Source organism: Haematobia irritans, chromosome 4 (assembly GCF_050003625.1).
Source record: "Haematobia irritans isolate KBUSLIRL chromosome 4, ASM5000362v1, whole genome shotgun sequence".
Classification (NCBI taxonomy): Eukaryota; Metazoa; Arthropoda; class Insecta; order Diptera; family Muscidae; genus Haematobia; species Haematobia irritans.
This window is the reverse complement of record NC_134400.1, coordinates 43,233,754-43,254,364: the sequence shown is the minus strand read 5'-3', so window position 1 is coordinate 43,254,364 and position 20,611 is coordinate 43,233,754. Positions and strand designations below refer to the sequence as shown.

The following is a 20,611-nucleotide window of genomic DNA, read 5'->3' as shown; positions in this document are numbered from 1 at the left end:
GACCCAGCCTATAATTTTAGGAGTCCACGCAAAACAAAAATCCTAAAAAAATATTTTAGACCAACAAATGCCGTTAGGAATTCTTTATTCGAGATAATAAAATTAATATTACACGGAACGATTATATTCTGACCACACAGGAGAAATAAAAATCAGTGACAGAGCTAATTTATGAGACACGAACACGATTGCCACTCGACCCAAATATAATCAAGCAAAATTTGAAGAAAATTGTACCAAAAACTTCCACAAAATGATGATAGCAAATGTTGTCAAAATTTTATTTTATAGAAAGTTTTGTATAAATTTTATTTCTATATAAAATTAAAATTTTGTGAAAATTTTATTTTATAGAAAATTTTCATAAAATTTTATTTTATTGAAAATTTTTATAAAATTTTATTTTGTAGAAAATGTTCATAAAATTTTTATTATAGAAAATGTTCAAAATAAAAATTTTCTATAATTTTTATTATAGTAAATTTTGGTAAAATTTTATTCCTATAGAAAAGGTTGTCAAAATATTACTTTTATAGAAATTTTTATCAAAAATTCATTTTTAAAGAAAATTTTGTCAAAATTTTATTTATACAGAGAATGATGTCAAAATTTATTTCTGTAGAAAACTTTGCCAAAATTTTATTTCTATAGAAAATTTTGTCAAAATTTTATTTCCATAAAGATAGAAACTAAATAAATGTATAACAGGTCAATTGAAAAGACCCAGCCTATAATTTTAGGAGTCCACGCAAAACAAAAATCCTAAAAAAATATTTTAGACCAACAAATGCCGTTAGGAATTCTTTATTCGAGATTATAAAATTAATATTACACGGAACGATTATATTCTGACCACGCAGGAGAAATGTAAATCAGTGACAGAGCCAATTTATGAGACACGAACACGATTGCCACTCGACCCATATATAATCAAGCAAAATTTGAAGAAAATTGTACCAAAAACTTCCACAAAATAATGATAGCAAATGTTGTCAAAATTTTATTTTATGGAAAGTTTTGTATAAATTTTATTTCTATATAAATTTAAAATTTTGTGAAAATTTTATTTTATAGAAAATTTTCATAAAATTTTATTTTATTGAAAATTTTTATAAAATTTTATTTTGTAGAAAAATTTTATAGAAAATGTTCAAAATAAAAATTTTTTATAATTTTTATTATAGTAAATTTTGGTAAAATTTTATTCCTATAGAAAATGTTGTCAAAATATTACTTTTATAGAAATTTTTATCAAAAATTCATTTTTAAAGAAAATTTTGTCAAAATTTTATTTATATAGAGAATGTTGTCAAAATGTATTTCTGTAGAAAACTTTGCCAAAATTTTATTTCTATAGAAAATTTTGTCAAAATTTTATTTCCAGAAAAAAATTTGTAAAAATATTATTTCTATAGAAAACTTTATCAAAATTTACCCAATACGGTTAAATCACGAACCATTTTAGAATGCAAAAATATAATAAATTCCTACTCCGTGTATGGCTCCATTAGAATCATCTGGGTACCTGCTCACTGTGGGGTGGATGGAAACGAGCATGTGAATGACCTAGCGATAAAAGCCAGGGAAGCTGAGGAAGTAAACTTGGATAACCCCAAGCCCTTTGGAGCTACCCGGTCCGAGTTAAAAGTATGGGCGAAGCGAGCATATGTAGAGCTGTGGAACAGTGAAATAGTCGGAAGGACCACGAAGATCATATGGAGAGATCCCGATGAAGATAAAACAAAAGAACTTCTGAAGGAGACTAGGAGTACGATCAGTAGGGCTATTGGAATCATCACGGGACACTTGGATCTCAGGGCTCACGTGCACCGTATAGGTGTAATAAATGATAGTTTATGCAGGGCATGTGGAGAGGACGAAGAGACAAATTGAGGAATTCGTCGAAAGCACAGAATTCTTAAAATAGGCATAGGGTTATAATTATAAACTAGAGCGCACAACAAGCCGATTTCTGGCTTAGGTGTATGTCATATGACATGAGACGGAGAAATCCGACTCCTCTCTTCAACCTAACCTAACCTAACCTACCCAAACCTGACATTGCATCGGAAATTTCAGTCATTTAATTCTTAGAGAAGATTTTGTCAAAATTTAAATTCTAGAGAAAATTTTAATTTTTTTTTCCTATAGAAAATTTTGTCAAATAAAATTTTGTGCAAATTTTATTTTATAGAAAATTTTCATAAAATTTTATTTTATAGAAAATTTTTATAAAATGTTATTTTATAGAAAATTTTCATAAAATTTTTATTATAGAAAATGTTCAAAATAAAAATTTTCTATAATTTTGATTATAGTAAATTTTGGTAAAATTTTACTTCTACAGAAAAGGTTGTCAAAATATTATTTTTATAGAAAATTTTATCAAAATTTTATTTTTAAAGAAAATTTTGTCAAAATTTTATTTATACAAAATTTAAATTCTAGAGAAAATTAAAAAAAAAAATTCAATAGAAAATTTTGTCAAAATGTTATCTCTATAGGAAAGTTTATTATTTTTATAGAAAATTTTGTCAAAATTGCATTTCTATTGAAAATGTTGTCAACATTTTATTTTTATAGAAAATTTTTTCAAAATTTTATTTCTATTGAAAATGTTGTCAATATATAATTTTTTTTTTAGAAAATTTTATCAAAATATTATTTTTATAGAAAATTTGCCAAAATTTTATTTCTGCAAAAGCTTTTGTCAAAATTTTATTTCTATAGAAAATTTATTTTCTAGAGAAAATTTTGTCAAAATTTTATTTCTATAGAAAATTTAGTCTAAATTTAAAATAATAATAATAATAAAATATTATTTTTATAGAAAATTTTATCAAAATTTTATTTTTAAAGAAAATTTTGTCAAAATTTTATTTTTATATAGAATGTTGTCAAAATTTTAATTCAAAATAAAATTTTGTCAAAATTTTACTTCAAAATAAAATTTTGTCAAAATTTTATTTCAATAAAAAATTTTGTAAAAAATTATTTCTAAAGAAAATTTTATCAAAATTTACTTAAACCTGACATTGCATCGGACATGTCAGCCATAAATAAAAATTTTCTATAATTTTGATTATAGTAAATTTTGGTAAAATTTTACTTCTACAGAAAAGGTTGTCAAAATATTATTTTTATAGAAAATTTTATCAAAATTTTATTTTTAAAGAAAATTTTGTCAAAATTTTATTTATACAAAATTTAAATTCTAGAGAAAATTAAAAAAAAAAAATTCAATAGAAAATTTTGTCAAAATGTTATCTCTATAGGAAAGTTTATTATTTTTATAGAAAATTTTGTCAAAATTGCATTTCTATTGAAAATGTTGTCAACATTTTATTTTTATAGAAAATTTTTTCAAAATTTTATTTCTATTGAAAATGTTGTCAATATATAATTTTTTTTTTAGAAAATTTTATCAAAATATTATTTTTATAGAAAATTTGCCAAAATTTTATTTCTGCAAAAGCTTTTGTCAAAATTTTATTTCTATAGAAAATTTATTTTCTAGAGAAAATTTTGTCAAAATTTTATTTCTATAGAAAATTTAGTCTAAATTTAAAATAATAATAATAATAAAATATTATTTTTATAGAAAATTTTATCAAAATTTTATTTTTAAAGAAAATTTTGTCAAAATTTTATTTATATATAGAATGTTGTCAAAATTTTAATTCAAAATAAAATTTTGTCAAAATTTTACTTCAAAATAAAATTTTGTCAAAATTTTATTTCAATAAAAAATTTTGTAAAAAATTATTTCTAAAGAAAATTTTATCAAAATTTACTTAAACCTGACATTGCATCGGACATGTCAGCCATAAAGGCGAAGAAAATTTAATTTTTAGAGAAGATTTTGTCAAAATTTAAATTCTAGAGAAAATTGAAAAAAAAAATTCTATAGAAAATTTTGTCAAAATGTTATCTCTATAGGAAAGTTTATTATTTTTATAGAAAATTTTGTCAAAATTGCATTTCTATTGAAAATGTTGTCAACATTTTATTTTTATAGAAAATTTTTGCAAAATTTTATTTCTATTGAAAATGTTGTCAATATATAATTTTTTTTTTAGAAAATTTTATCAAAATATTATTTTTATAGAAAAATTGTCAAAATTTTATTTCTATAGAAAATTTAGTCAAAATTTTATTTCTATAGAACATTTTTTGTCAAAATTTTATTTCTATAGAAAATTTTGTTATTTCTATAAAATATTTTGACAAAATTTTATTTTTACAGAAAATTTGTGAAGTACCTCATAGTTGAAGAGGAATATTTTGCAAAATCTACCAAACAATCAAGAATTCTACCAATCTACCAAACAGTAAAAAAATTACCATTTTTGGTTCCACCAACCGTGGTCACGAAGCGTCGAGATAAGACAATTGTACCAGACCTCATGCGAATGTGGGCGTGTAGTTGAAGAAAGAGTAACAACCACATCTTCAGTAGGTGTGGGCAACTTGGCACCTCTACTCGAAGATAATGCTGCAAGAAAGACTAACTTGTAGGCGTTGGCAAGAGGCATGAGAATGAAACGATGAAACTCAGGAGAGGTTAGGTCTTTTCCTAAGGTAGGCAATCTGGTTCCGATTACCACGAAACTTCAAGAAATTTCATATTTATGGCGTAAAACTATTTGTTGCCCACAAAAGAACAGAGTTTGATATAAATTAAATTGACTGAGGTTTAGAACAAAGATGCGATTAGTTACGACAGAAATAAATATTTGGGACAAACTGATTTTTTTTTGGCGATAAAAAGTTTAAATTTTCGAAAAAATGCGAAAATACAGGAAAGAAGAACAAAGGTTTTATCTTACGTGTATCATAAAAAAATTTTTCAAATTATTATTTATATTTACACAGAAAATAATATTATAATTTTCGAGCTAACAACAAATTGTTGTTACAGAAAATGTTTAAGTTCAATAAAATTTTTGTTGATATAACAAAATGTTTGTTGATATAACAAAATTGGTTGCTAAAGTAACTAAAATCGTAATTGTATTTACAAATTACGTTGTTAGCTCAAATTTAAACATAATTTTAATTGTATTGACAATCAAATTAATTGATATTTTTTGTGTGTAAGTCTATAGATCAATGTTCTTACAGACTACAACTTACAGTTTACTAACAGTAAATATAGCAATATTTAAGCATATGGTATATTTGCACTACACGCAAAAAAATAATTCTTTCCTCCCAAACGAAATTTTAGAAAAACAAAGTTCGTTTCTCATTTGCTTTTCGCTATAAGAAAGTGTATTTGGAAGAAAAGTATATACTGTTTGTGATAAACGTTTATTCTTTTCCAGGATGTAAAAACAATTTCATAAAGACAAACTCAAAAAAAAACAAGTATATACGGCCGTAAGTTCGGCCAGGCCGAATCTTATGTACCCTCCACCATGGATTGCGTAGGAACTTCTACTAAAGGCTGTCACCCACAATCGAATTACTTGGGTTGCGATAACACTTGCCGATGGCAAGGTATCGTAAAACTTTTTAACACTGTCTTCTAAATTGTAAGTTAGTCCATAAGGGGTATATATTAAACAAAAAAAAAGGCCGATTAAATACGTATATAATTCAGTTTGACAAAATTTTCTATAGAAATAAAATTTTGACAAAATTTTCTATAGAAATAAAAACTTGACAAAATTTTCTGTAGAAATAAAATGTTGACAAAATTTTCTATGGAAGTAAAATGTTGACAAAATTTTCTATAGCAATAAAATTTTGACAAAATTTTCTATTGAAATAAAATGTTGACAAAATTTTCTATAGAAATAAAATGTTGACAAAATGTTCTATAGAAATAAAATGTTGACAAAATTGTCTATAGAAATAAAATGTTGACAAAATTTTCTACAGAAATAAATTTTTTACAAAATTTTCTATAGAAATAAAATTTTGACAAAAGTTTCTATGGAAATAACATGTTGACAAACATTGCTATAGAAATAAACTTTTTACAAAACTTTCTATAGAAAGAAATTTTGACAAAACTTTCTATAGTAATAAAATTTGACAATTTTTACATGGCGTTAGAGGCCATATACTAACGAAATGTACCAAATTTCAACCGCATCGGATGACTTTTGCTCCTCCAAGAGGCTCCGGAGGTCAAATCTGGGGATCGGTTTATATGGGAGCTATATATAATTATGGACCGATATGGACCAATTTTTGCATGGTTGTTAGAGACCATATACTAACACCACGTACTAAATTTCAATTGGATCGGATGAATTTTGCTCATCCAAGAGGCTCCAGAGTTCAAATCTGGGGATCGGTTTATATGGGAGCTATATATAATTATGGACCGATATGGACCAATTTTTGCATGCTTGTTAGAGACCGTATACTAACATCAGGTACCCAATTTCAAACGGATCGGATGAATTTTGCCCCTCCAAGAGGCTCCGGAGGTCAAATCTGGGGATCGGTTTATATGGGAGCTATATATAATTATGGACCGATATGGACCAGTTTTTGCATGGTTGTTAGATACCATATGCTAACACCACGTACCAAATTTCAATCGGGTAGGATGAAGTTTGCTCCTCCAAGAGGCTCCGGAGGTCAAATCTGGGGATCGGTTTATATGGGAGCTATATATTTTTATGGACCGATATGGACCAATTTTTGCATGGTTGTTAGAGACCGTATACTTAGACCACGTACCAAATTTCAACCGGATCGGATGAATTTTGCTGCTCCGGAAGGCTCCGCAAGCCAAATTTGGGGATCGGTTTATATGGGGGCTATACGTAAACGTGGGCCGATATGGCCCATTTTCAATACCATCCGACCTACATCAATAACAACTACTTGTGCCAAGTTTCAAGTCGATAGCTAGTTTCGTTCGGAAGTTAGCGTGATTTCCACAGACGGACGGACAGCCGGACAGACGGACAGACGGACAGACGGACGGACGGACGGACATGCTTAGATCGACTCAGAATTTCACCACGACCCAGAATATATATACTTTATGGGATCTTAGAGCAATATTTCGATGTGTTACAAACGGAATGACAAAGTTAATATACCCCCATCCTATGGTGGAGGGTATAAAAAAAAAAAAAAAAAAAAAACACATTTTTTCTTGCTAATTGCATTTGCCCTCACATCCTTCTCACATCCACGAGGTTTTTTAGTTCTTAACACCTTTTCCTGTAATACCAACAATGTAGAAGAAATTCTACGATTTTATAAATTTTTAAAATTTTTTTACCTTTCGCCTGGACGGAGAATCGAACCGCGGACGATGCACTTTGTAAGCCAACACACTAACCACTGAGCTATGTACCTGTTATGGTCATCAATAGATAAATATCCATATAAGTTATATTTATATAGCATAGCTTGCGGCGCCCACGAACCGAATAAACAAAGTTTATTTGACAGAAACAAACATTTAGTTTGGCACCGTTGAGCAGTGGTTTATACGTCCGACATGTATGCCAAGGGTCGTGGGTTCGATCCCTGCTTCGACCAAAGTTTTTTTTTTGTTATACCCTCCACCATAGGATGGGGGTATATTAACTTTGTCATTCCATTTGTAACACATCGAAATATTGCTCTAAGACCCCACAAAGTATATATATTTTGGGTTGTGGTGAAATTCTGAGTCGATCTGAGCATGTCCGTCCGTCCGTCTGTTAAAATCACGCTAACTTCCGAACGAAACAAGCTATCGACTTGAAACTTGGCACAAGTAGTTGTTATTGATGTAGGTCGGATGGTATTGAAAATGGGCCATATAGGTCCACTTTTACGTATAGCCCCCATATAAACGGACCCCCAAATTTGACTTGAGATTGCTCTAAGAGAAGCAAATTTCATCCGATCCGGCTGAAATTTGGTACATGGTGTAAGTATATGGTCTCTAACAATCATGCAAAAATTGGTCCATATCAGTCCACTTTTACGTATAGCCCCCATATAAACGGACCCCCATATTTGGCTTGTGATTGCTCTAAGAGAAGCAAATTTCATCCTATCCGGCTGAAATTTGGTACATGGTGTTAGTATATGCTCTGTAACAACCATGCAAAAATTGGTCCATATCGGTCCACTTTTAAGTATAGCCCCCATATAAACGGACCCCCAAATTTGGCTTGCGATTGCTCTAAAAGAAGCAAATTTCTTCCGATCAGGCTGAAATTTGGTACAGGGTGTCAGCATATGGTCTCTAACAACCATGCAAATTTGGTCCATATCGGTCCACTTTTACGTATAGCCCCCATATAAACGGACCCCCAAATTTGGCTTGCGATTGCTCTAAGAGAAGCAAATTTCATCCGATCCGGCTGAAATTTGGTACATGGTGTAAGTATATGGTCTCTAACAACTATGCAAAAATTGGTCCACATCGGTTAATAATTATATATAGGCCCCATATAAACCGATCCCCCGATTTGGTTTGCAGACCCTCTAAGAGAAGCAAATTTCATGCGATCCGGCTAAAATTTGGTACATGGTGTTAGTATATCAGCGTTGCCAGAATTGTTTCACCAAAAACCGCTAGATTTGTCCAAAAAACTAGCCAAAAAATGTTAAAAAATAGCTAGAAAGAAAGCTAAATTTTTTTGTATCAAAAGTCACATTTTTGATTGAAATTTAACAAACTTAAAGGCTTTATTTCACTTAAAATACATATTATTTTAATTGTTTTCATTTTATTTCCATTTCTGTGAGACTGTAAGAAAATCTATGTCATATTATTTAAAACCCATTCTAACTGTCTTGCAAGTTTATACTGAATAACTTTTATTCGAAAATTTCCCATACAAACCTATTGTCCAATTTTCGTAAATGTAAATCCATTCCATTAATAAATAGCAGATTTGTTTTGATCCTATCACTACGAATTTTTATTGCATTTTTTTGATGTTAAAAAAAATAATACCACATTCAAAACTTTATTTCCTTAATTATTTCTATGTTCGGTTCCAAAGATTTTGTACACTAATGATTTTGGTATTGTTTCAGAGTAAAATTTGAATTTACTCGTTTTTTCAGCTTTTTCTTCATGAGCTATCACAGTGCTTTAAAAACGTGCTAACGACAACTTAAATTTCCAAATTCAGACTCGACTTTAAGTAGAAATTATTCTGTGTATGTATACGTTTTTGAAATAAAATGTTGAAAACCCTCTTCTATTTTTGAACGCTATTTTGGTTTGTGGTCAAGATACAAAAACTCCACATATTTAAAGACTATTTAATTCATTTTAAGAATTTCTTAGAATTGACCCTAGCCTTATTTCATGAAAAGATACCCATTTTTAAGTTGAATCACTTAACTAGAAGGACAAAACGACTTTATCGGCTTTTGGACAAGGAAAACTGTTTATATAAGAGAAATTCACAAATGCTATTATAACCAAAATTCGCGTTCGTATTTTAAAGACATGAAATCTTTGGCCTCATGACAATATTTTTTCAGTGTACAAAGCAATTCACATCTACTATTTTAATTTAGTAATATAATAATAACTTTAGAATACGTATTAAAATAAAGTAAAAAGGGTAACGAGTCAAATGCTATTATTCCTAATAATTTACTGACAGTTTATATAAGGAATTTGTATGTTAATAGTAGATTTAAAGTTTACGATAACTTTTATGAATACGAGGAAAAAACTTTACAACAAGGTGTATTTGCTGCAAAAATGCCCGCATAATGGCTGGAATAATTATTAAGGCTTCAATTGAGCTTTGAAATATACGGAAAACCTTATTCTGGCAGCAAAACTTAGATAAAATCGAAGTTTTATCCATATTTCAATAGGAACATGTCGAAAATAAAAAAAGCCAAAAATAGCTAAAAGGGTCATGAAAAAAAGCCAGAAAAAAAGCTAAAAGCTAAATGCATTTTTTTCCCGCTAAACGTCTTCAAAAAAAGCCAAATCTAGCGGGAAAAAAGCTAAATTGGCAACGCTGTAGTATATGGTCTCTAATGACCATGCAAAAAATGGTCCACATCGGTCCTTAATTATATATAGGTCCCATATAAACCGATCAGCAGATTTCACCTCCGGAGCCTCTTGGAAGACCAAAATTCATTTGATTCAGTTGAAATTTGATACGTGGTGTTAATATATGGCCTCAAACACCCATGCAAAAATTGGTCGAAATCGGTCCATAATTATATATAGCCCCCTTATAAACCGTGGTGGAGGGTACATAAGATTCGGCCTGGCTGAACTTACGGCCGTATATACTTGTTTTTTTTTTTACATATATTCCAGATATGTTCGGAAGATTCCGAAAAATGTTCAACATTACATTGTAGTATATTAAATTTTGAACTGTAAAATGTGTCTCATTAAAGACCTAAAGTCAGAAAAGAACAGTGTTTAATATAAACGAAATGGACTGTGTTGTTGTTTCAAAAATAACTTTTTTTATTGAAAAAATAAAAATTTTGTAACAATTTTTTGGGTGATAAAAGTTTAAAATTTTCGAAGCAATTCAAAAAAACTCTAACAAAAGAAAAACGTTTTCGGTACACGTTTTCCAAAGTTTTTTTTTTTCTTTGCGTGTAGTACTATAAATTTTTAATCATTTCATAAACATAAGAAATTGGAAAATAGAATTTTATTTTTCGTGTGGAAGTTTTATTTTAAAATTTACCAAATATTTCCTCTAAAGTGACATTATGTTTTAATAAATTTTCAATTGTCCATTTTTCCAATTTTTCTTGTGATTCTAGAGTCAATTCATTTTTGTATGAGCCAACAATACCACGTCGCATGAACCTGAAATGAAAACACAAACGATTATAATTCAAAACAAAAATCGATGAAATTGTTCAACTTACTCAAAGTCGGGCCGAACATTTGGACTGGCGTGACCAGATTTTATAGCAAATGTAAGATTAGTTTGAGGATTAGCTACAATGCAAAGAAAAAGAGGAAATTAATAGTGAAATTTTTCACAAAATCACCGAACATAAAAAACAAAAATCTAAAATCTAAACACAAAATGAAATTAAACATAAATTTGTAAACTTCTAATTCTTTTGGACTTTTCCATAAAATTCATGGACCTTTTTACAACATATAGTTTTTGTAAATTCATGTTGATAAATTGTTGTTTTTAATAACGTATAAGAGCCCATTCATAAATTTCATCACTCCAATGAAAATGTTCGTTAGTAGAACGACACGTTTCGTTGTTGGCAAGAAAATTCGTAAATAATATGAAAAACAAGTATATACGGCCGTAAGTTCGGCCAGGCCGAAGCTTATGTACCCTCCATCATGGATTGCTTAGAAACTTCTTCTAAACACTGTCATCCACAATCGAATTACTTAAGTTGCGGTAACGCTTGTCGATGGCAAGGTATCTTAAAACCTCCTAACACCATCTTCTAAATTGTATGTAAGTCCATACGTGGTATATATTAAATAAAAAATATCGATTAAATACGTATATAATTCAGTTTGACAAAGTAGACATAAAATTTTGACAAAATTTTCTACAGAAATAAAATTTTAACAAAATTTTCTATAGAAATAAAATTTTCACAAAATTTTCTATAGAAATAAACTTTTGACAAAATTGTCTATAGAAATAAAATTTTGGTAGATTATTTTTGGCTCGAGTGGCAACCATGATTATGAATCGAATAAAATTTGAACAAAATTTTCTATAGAAATAAAATTTTGACAATGATAAAAATTTTATTATGAACCGAATAAAATTTTAACAAAATTTTCTCTAGAAATAAAATTTTGACAAAATTTTCTATAGAAATAAAATTTTGACAAAATTTTCTATAGAAATAAAATTTTGGTAGACTATTTTTGGCTCTAGTGGCAACCATGATTATGAACCGATGGACCAATTTTTGTGTAATTGGACCAATTTTGGTATGGTTGTTAGCGACCATATACTAACACAACGTTCCTAATTTGAACCGGAGCGGATGAATTTTGCTCCTCCAAGAGGTTCCGGAGGTCAAATCTGGAGAACGTTTTATATGGGGGCTATATATAATATAATTATGGACCGATATGGACCAATTCTGGTACGGTTGTTAAAGATCATATACTAACACCATGTTCCAAATTACAACCGGATTGGAAGAAATTTGCTTCTCTTGGAGACTTCGCAAGCCAAATCTGGGGATCGGTTTATATGGGGCTATATATAATTATGAACCGATGTGGACCAATTTTTGCATGGTTGTTAGAAACCATATACCAATATCATGTACCAAATTTCAGTCGGATCGGATGAAATTTGCTTCTCTTTGAGGCTCCGGAACCCAAATCTGGGGATCGGTTTATATGGGCGCTATATATAATTATGGACCGATGTGGACCAATTTTTGCACGGTTGTTAGAGACCATATACCAACACCATGTACCAAATTTCAGCCGGATCGGATGCAATTTGCTTCTCTTTGAGGCTTCGCAAGCCAAATCTGGAGATCGGTTTATATGGGGTCTATATATAATTATGGACCGATGTGGACCAATTTTTGCATGGTTGTTAGAGACAATATACCAACACCATGTACCAAATTTCAGTCGGATCAGATGAAATTTTCTTCTCTTTGAGGCTCCGCAAGCCAAATCTGGGGATCGGTTTATATGGGGACTATATATAATTATTGACCGATGTGGACCAAGTTTTGCATGGTTGTTAGAGACCATATAACAACATCATGTACCAAATTTCAGCCGGATCGGATGAAATTTTCTTCTCTTTGAGGCTCCGCAAGCCAAATCTGGGGATCGGTTTATATGGGGGCTATATATAATTATGGACCGATGTGGACCAATTTTTGCATGGTTGTTAGAGACCATATACCAACACCATGTACCAAATTTCAGCCGGATCGGATATGCTTCTGTTAGAGGCTCCACAAGCCAAATCTGAGGGTCCCTTTATATGGGGGCTATACGTAAAAGTGGACCGATATGGCCCATTTTTAATACCATCCGACCTACATCGATAACAGCGACTTGTGCCAAGTTTCAAGTCGATAGCTTGTTTCGTTCGGAAGTTAGCGTGATTTCAACAGACGGACGGACGGACGGACATGCTTAGATCGACTCAGAATTTCACCACGACCCAGAATATATATACTTTATGGAGTCTTAGAGCAATATTTCGATGTGTTACAAACGGAATGACAAAGTTAATATACCCCCATCCTATGATGGAGGGTATAAAAATTAACGAATTCGTTTACCTTTGGAATATGTCAGATAATTCCTTGCTTTCATTCAGTTTGCAGTTGCCAGGTATGTTCCTGTGCAGAGGCCATATTAACCCTTCGTTGCATGATTTAATTTGAGCAAGGATAACAATTTTTTGGTATGTTAGAATTGTTATACCCTTCACCACTACTGTGGTACAGGGTATAATAAGTTTGTGCATTTGTATGTAACGCCAAGAAGGAAAAGTCCGAGAGCAATCGTTTAGTATACCGATCGTTTTAGAATTAAATTCTGAGTCGATTTAGCGATGTCTGTCTGTCTGTCCGTCTGTCTGTCTGTCTGTTGGTGTATTTTTATGTGCAAAGTACAGCTCGCAATTTTAGTCCGATTGTCCTAAAATTTGGTATAGGGCTGTCTCGGCTCAAAGACGATCCCTATTGATTTTGGAAAAATCGGTTCAGATTTAGATATAGCTGCTGTATATATTTTTCACCGATCTGGTCATAATTGGCGTGTATATAAACCGATCTTCCTCAAATTCCGTACATCCGAATATTTTATGAGTCTCGAAAAAGTTGCAAAATATCAGCCAAATCGCTTCAGATTTAGATATAGCTCCCATATATAGCTTTCGGCCGATTTACACTCATATGACCAGGCCAATTTTTAACTCCGATTTTGTTGAACTTTGCACAAGGAATAGAATTAGCATTGTTGCTATGCGTGCCAAATTTGGTTGAAATCGGTTCAGATTTAGATATAGCTCCCATATATATGTTTTTCTGATTTCGACAAAAATGGTCAAAATACCAAACATTTTCCTTGTAAATCGCCACTGCTTAGTCCAAAAGTTGTAAAAATGACTCTAATTTTTCTAAACTTCTAATACATATATATCGAGCGATAAATCATAAATAAACTTTTGCGAAGTTTCCTTAAAATTGCTTCAGATTATATGTTTCACATATTTATTTTTTACTAATATTGTGTTCCACCCTAGTGCATTAGCCGACTTAAATTTTGAGTCTATAGATTTTGTAGAAGTCTATCAAATTCTGTCCAGATCGAGTGATATTTAAATGTATGTATTTGGGACAAACCTTTATATATAGCCCCAACACATTTGACGGATGTGATATGTTATCGAAAATTTAGATCTACAAAGTGGTGCAGGGTATAATATAGTCGGCCCCGCCCGACTTTAGACTTTCCTTACTTGTTTTTTACTAACATTGTGTTCCACCCTAGTCCATCTTAAATTTTGAGTCTATAGATTTTGTAAAAGCCTATCAAATTCTGTCCAAATCGAGTGATATTTAAATGTATGTATTTGGGACAACCCTTTATATATAGCACCCAACACATTTGACAGATGTGATATGGTATCGAAAATTTAGATCTACATAGTTGTGCAAGGTATAATAAAGTCGGCCCCGCCCGACTTTAGACTTTCCTTACTTGTTTTTTTTTTCATTGGCTCAATTTTAATGAAACATTTCGCTAATATAACAACGTGTGTCTAAGTATAAATGTATGCCAAGATTTATGGACCATTACACAGCCGTGGGACTTGGCTAAATGTGGCAAGGCCAGCATGTTCAATGTGAACAACGGAAACCCATCCAAACAGCCAACCTTCCAATCAGCGGTTGAGGGATCTGGGTTAGCTTCGTTCAGTCTGTAAACAAGTCGTAGACCCTTGGGTGACAAATGCGATTAGCTTAAGCTACCATGCACCAATTTCACGTCGAGGACATGGACACAGAAACTTTTCCATCACCTACTGCTATCAGAAGGCTGTCCTTGGTTATTGTCCAAATTGTTTACTCCAGTAGAAACCCGTATACTAGGCCCTGAAGTTGGCAGCCCAGTAGATGACGATGAGTTACCACCACACATGCTGTTCGTAAGAAGTAGCTATTACGTCTACACTAAATTCAAAAACATCGATGAAGAAAACACGTCCGTACAGCTCCTTAGACTTCTGATCCGAGGACTTGAAAAAGCTCCGGTCATTGCACACCCAAATTTTTGACAAGGCTGTACTCGGTAACTGAGGCAAACAAACTTTGATCCCTTTTAGATGTCGGGAGCCACCGTGGTGCAATGGTTAGCATGCCCGCCTTGCATACACAAGGTCGTGGGTTCGATTCCTGCTACGACCGAACACCAAAAAGTTTTTCAGCGGTGGATTATCCCACCTCAGTAATGCTGGTGACATTTCTGAGGGTTTCAAAGCTTCTCTAAGTGGTTTCACTGGAATGTGGAACGCCGTTCGGACTCGGCTATAAAAAGGAGGTCCCTTGTCATTGAGCTTAACATGGAATCGGGCAGCACTCAGTGATAAGAGAGAAGTTCACCACTGTGGTATCACAATGGACTGAATAGTCTAAGTGAGCCTGATACATTGGGCTGCCACATAACCTAACCTAACCTAGATGTCGGCAACTGTTTCCTTTTTCCAGCTCCCTGAATTCCTTCCGTCCATTTTAAAAAATTGCTTTGATTAATGCTATTTTGTGTTTCTTTTTTGAGGTCTGTCGACCCGTTTAGAGGACGACTAGCAGGGTTTAATGCTTGGTCATAGCTTAAATTGGTAACGACTGCAGAAATCCGTCCCTGAAGTTGGCAGCTATGTAGATGACGTTGAATTTCGTTGCGTGGTGGGTAGTTTTACCACCCACTTTAAATAAGTAATGACTACATATTACGTCTGCGCTAAATTTCGATTTAGAAAACATGTCCGTTCCACTCCATAGGTTAGGTTAGGTTATGTGACAGCCCGATGTATCAGGCTCACTTAGACTATTCTGTCCATTGTGATACCACAGTGGTGAACTTCTCTCTTATCACTGAGTGCTGCCCGATTCCATGCTAAGCTCCACATTCCAGTGAAACCACTTAGAGAAGCTTTGAAACCCTCAGAAATGTCACCAGCATTACTGAGGTGGGATAATCCACCGCTGAAAAACTTTTTGGTGTTCGGTCGAAGCAGGAATTGAACCCACGACCTTGTGTATGCAAGGCGGGCATGCTACCCATTGCACCACGGTGGCTCCCACTCCATAGTCCGCAAAAACGATCAGCGTGCTTGAACCATCCAGCATCCTGGCGTTGAGGACTGTGACCGAAACTTTTTCAGCACAAGAGAGTAGACGCCATTCCATACCATACCATCCACTGCTCCCATGCTAAAAATAGCCTTTGGCAACTGAGGCATATGATCTTTGATCCCTTTTAGAAGGGTGTAATCCATCCGAAAACCGTTCTCTCAGTTTCAAGAATTCCTCGCGGCGATTTTAAGGAATTGTCTTCTTTAGCCGACAGCCTATCTTAGGAAAGGTTCAACTTGGAAATGACAGGGTTTAACTCTTGATCATGCTCTATGTGGTAACTTCTGTAGAAATCCGTCCACTGTGCCCTGAAGTTGACAGGCCCAGTGGATAACGTTGATTGATTGCTTGGTTTAGCACTTTAGTAGAAATTCGTAATAAATACCTATTACGCCTGCCCTAAATTGACAAAATCTGATTCAGAAAAGTCTTTCTGTTCAGCTCGACGATTGAATGACGAATCATTCAAGCTATATATAGACCGATCTCCCAATTTGACATTTTGGTCGCCCCGTGCCTTAGTTTTAATTCATTTCGACTCTGACGACACGTCTACAGGACGTTTAATAGAGCTTAACCTTAGTCGTTGCATGGTGGCTTTTGGCTTACCGCCATACTTGAAATTAGTAATGAGTACATATTACGTCTGCACTAAATTGAAATAATTCCATTTAGAAAACACGTCCGTTCAGCTCGACGATTGAATGATTAATCACAGATCGATTTCCATATTTGTCTTCTTGATTGCCCTGTTGCTTTGTTTCAATTCATTCCAAATTTGACGACTCATCTACAGTTCGGTTAATATGGCTTAACCTTGGTCAAAGGGTAACTTCAGTTTGAACCCTTCAAAAGGATCCTTAAATTATTACCTACTACGTCTGCCCCAAATTGAAACAATCCCATCTAGAAACCACGTCCGTTCAACTCGAATATTGAACGACAAATCATTCTTCCGAATTCCATATTTGTCTTTTTGATCGCCCTGTGGCTTAGGTTTCCTTCATTCCGAATCTGCCGACCTGTCCATAAGTCGATTAATAGAGCTTAACCTTGGTCAAAACGTAACCTCATGGTGAGTTGTTTTACCGACTCACATGAAATTCGTAGGCGCTAATTTGGAATAAACCGATGTAGAAAACACGTCCTTACCCAAGATTTGACTTCTTAATCTTCCTGAGGATTAGTTTTCATCCGTTCCACCTCAAATTACGTACGTGCCGTCCGTACACCCAGAGAAGGAATATGATCACCTCAACCATGTTTCGAGAGAAAAATGTTATTTTTGGACGGAGAACATGTAACATGTATGCGGCAACCATGTTATTTTCTAAAAAAGCATATGCCTGACTTCGGCAACCATGTATATGTTATGTTTGCCGAGAAAACAACATTTTTGCGACAAAAATGTTCCATGGTCACCGTCCAAAAATAACATTTTGCCCTCCAAACATGGTTGAGATGATCATATTCCACTGCAATTGTAAAAGAAGGGTTTTAGTTTATACGCCAGGAAGCCACCGTGGTGCAATGGTTAGCATGCCCGCCTTGCATACACAGGGTCGTGGGTTCGATTCCTGCTTCGACCGAACACCAAAAAGTTTTTCAGCGGTGGATTATCCCACCTCTGTAATGCTGGTGACATTTCTGAGGGTTTCAAAGCTTCTCTAAGTGGTTTCACTGTAATATGGAACGCCGTTCGGACTCGGCTATAAAAAGGAGGTCCCTTGTCATTGAGCTTAACATGGATTCGGGCAGCACTCAGTGATAAGAGAGAAGTTCACCAATGTGGTAACACAATGGACTGAATAGTCTAAGTGAGCCTGAAATATCGGGCTGCCAACTAACCTAACCTAACCTAGTTTATACGCAAACTATGGCGGTTCGGTCTGACAGAACATACGGTCGTATATACAGAACTTAAGGTTGAGTTACATACTATGCGTTAATGTGTCCGTTGATTGAAGAGTTGAAATTTCTCTTTGAAAGCAACAGTATTGTTAGAGTGCTTCAAACTGAAAAATATCAACCCTTCCATCAACGCACGAAAACCGGAGGCCGCTGAGACGACAAAGAGAGTTGCCGGTAGTTTCAAGCGAAACCCTAACCTCTCTCTCCGAGATGCCGCAAATAAGCTTGGTTTATCGTCTACAACCGTGCATCGAGCCAAAAAACGAGCCACACTATCGACTTACAAGAAGGTAGTGACTCCATATCGCGATGATAAACAAAATACGACGGCCAAAGCGCGATCCCGGAGGCTGTACACGACGATGCTGACGAAGTTTGACTGCGTGCTAATGGACGACGAAACCTACGTCAAAGCCGACTACAAGCAGCTTCCGGGACAGGAGTTTTATACGGCAAAAGGAAGGGGAAAGGTAGCAGATATTTTCAAGCACATAAAACTGTCAAAGTTCGCAAAGAAATATCTGGTTTGGCAAGCCATCTATACCTGTGGCTTGAAAAGCAGCATTTTCATAGCTTTCGGGACTGTCAACCAAGAAATTTACGTGAAAGAGTGTTTGAATAAACGTCTGCTGCCTTTCCTGAAGAAACACAGTTGTTCCGTACTGTTCTGGCCGGATTTGGCATCTTGCCATTACGGTAAAAAGGCCATGGAGTGGTACGCCGCCAACAACGTGCAGGTGATTCCCAAGGACATGAACCCTCCCAACGCGCCAAAGCTCCGCCCAATTGAGAAATACTGGGCTATTGTCAAGCGGAACCTAAAGAAGACCAAAAAACTGCTAAGGATGAGCAGCAGTTCAAGGCAAACTGGATTTCTGCGGCGAAGAAGGTGGACAAGGTGGCTGTACAAAATCTGATGGCAGGTGTCAAGTGTGAGGCCCGGCAATTCGGATTTGGAAAAGCGAAAGCCTAACTGAATATTTTTCCTGAATTTTATACTAATTGAACTTGAAAAAAAATTTAATTTTACGGCCGTATATACTTCTTCTTAGTTCATGTAAAACTAATGTCACCACTTACCTTTCATACTTTCGAATGATAAATGTTCTTCCAACTTCATTAAATCTTCTTCGCTGAGATCGGCATTCTCCATAAAATGGTTGAGATCTACAATAACCTTTCTTAAATCCCTCTTCATTTCCTCAAAGGTGGTAAAGAAGACATTCGGCTCATGACGCATTTTCCAAAAATCGATGAGATGATTCCAATATGACGAGTACATAATGTCATTGTTAATTAAATCCTCAACGAACTCATCCAGGGTTCCTTGCCAGGTTCCAAGGCCTTGAAGGAAATGATAAAACGATACGGCCATATCTTTGGGATTACGGGCACAGTAAACTACCTAGAAAATTTCAAGAAAAGAAAAATTTAAATCCCTTTTTGGACATTAACTTAAGCTGACTGTACCTTAATACCCTTTTGCCATATTTGCCGAGGTATTAAATGAGCTGGTAGATGTGATTTCAAAACTCTTGGTTCTTTGCTATTTCTAGCCAAGTCCAGGGTATTACGGATTATTGCTTTATAGAAGCCACTATATCTGCAATCACCAAAACCATTGACATTATTTGGTAACTTTGTTTTTCAGTATCTACTTACTCCATGTATACACTTCTTGTCGCTATACTTATATTTCGGGCTGTTTGAAAATCCAAATTATTCCTCAACAACCATGTGGCCTCTTGAATCCAAGTTGTACCACACTTCGGAAATGTTACCACATAAATATCATCCGATTTCACTTCAAATTCATAGACTTTCTGTATGAAATTTAAATCGTCCAAGGGTAGGGTACACCAACGTTCCAACCAATCTATGTGAGCCAATGGAATATTTGTACCGGATGAAGTAACATCGAGAAATTTACGTTGCCTTTGTCTTTTGACAATGCTATCCGTGCACGCACGTAAGCGACTTGTAAGCATTTTTATTAAACTGACATTCTTCAAACTTTGATTCATGTCAATAAGCGGGGGAAAAATGCCACTGCATATATTGCAGTCTTGGTTTTCGCAGAGTGGAAAATAAGGAGAAAAACAAAATTGATATAAAAGTATATGATATTATAATGAGTATACGAGGTAAACTTGGCAAATTATTGTCTCTCATAGAAAGGAAAAGTGAGTATGAGCATAATTGTTTTCTTAAAAAAAATAATAATAATAAATCTCCGAAAAGATTTACAAAAGAACTCGTAAAGAAAGTCGTAAGCCGCGGTGGTAGTTAGACTGCACGCCTGGCATACAAAGGATCATGAGTTCAATCCCGGTTTAGACCAAATACCAACAACTTTTTCAGCGATGGATTTTCTCCTTTCGGTAATGCT

General features: G+C 33.7%; 1 protein-coding gene across 1 annotated transcript; it reads right to left on the bottom strand.

Moving 5' to 3' along the window:
* Window positions 1-10,620: 10,620 nt before the first annotated feature.
* On the bottom strand, window positions 10,621-20,313 carry LOC142232849 (sulfotransferase 1E1-like). The gene is made up of 5 exons (XM_075303547.1): window positions 19,885-20,313; window positions 19,693-19,825; window positions 19,303-19,627; window positions 10,846-10,918; window positions 10,621-10,783 (listed from the first exon to the last, which is right to left on the bottom strand). The coding sequence occupies exons 1-5, from the start codon at window positions 20,244-20,246 to the stop codon at window positions 10,648-10,650; spliced, it is 1,029 nt and encodes a 342-aa protein (XP_075159662.1). The 5' UTR covers window positions 20,247-20,313; the 3' UTR covers window positions 10,621-10,647.
* Window positions 20,314-20,611: the final 298 nt, after the last annotated feature.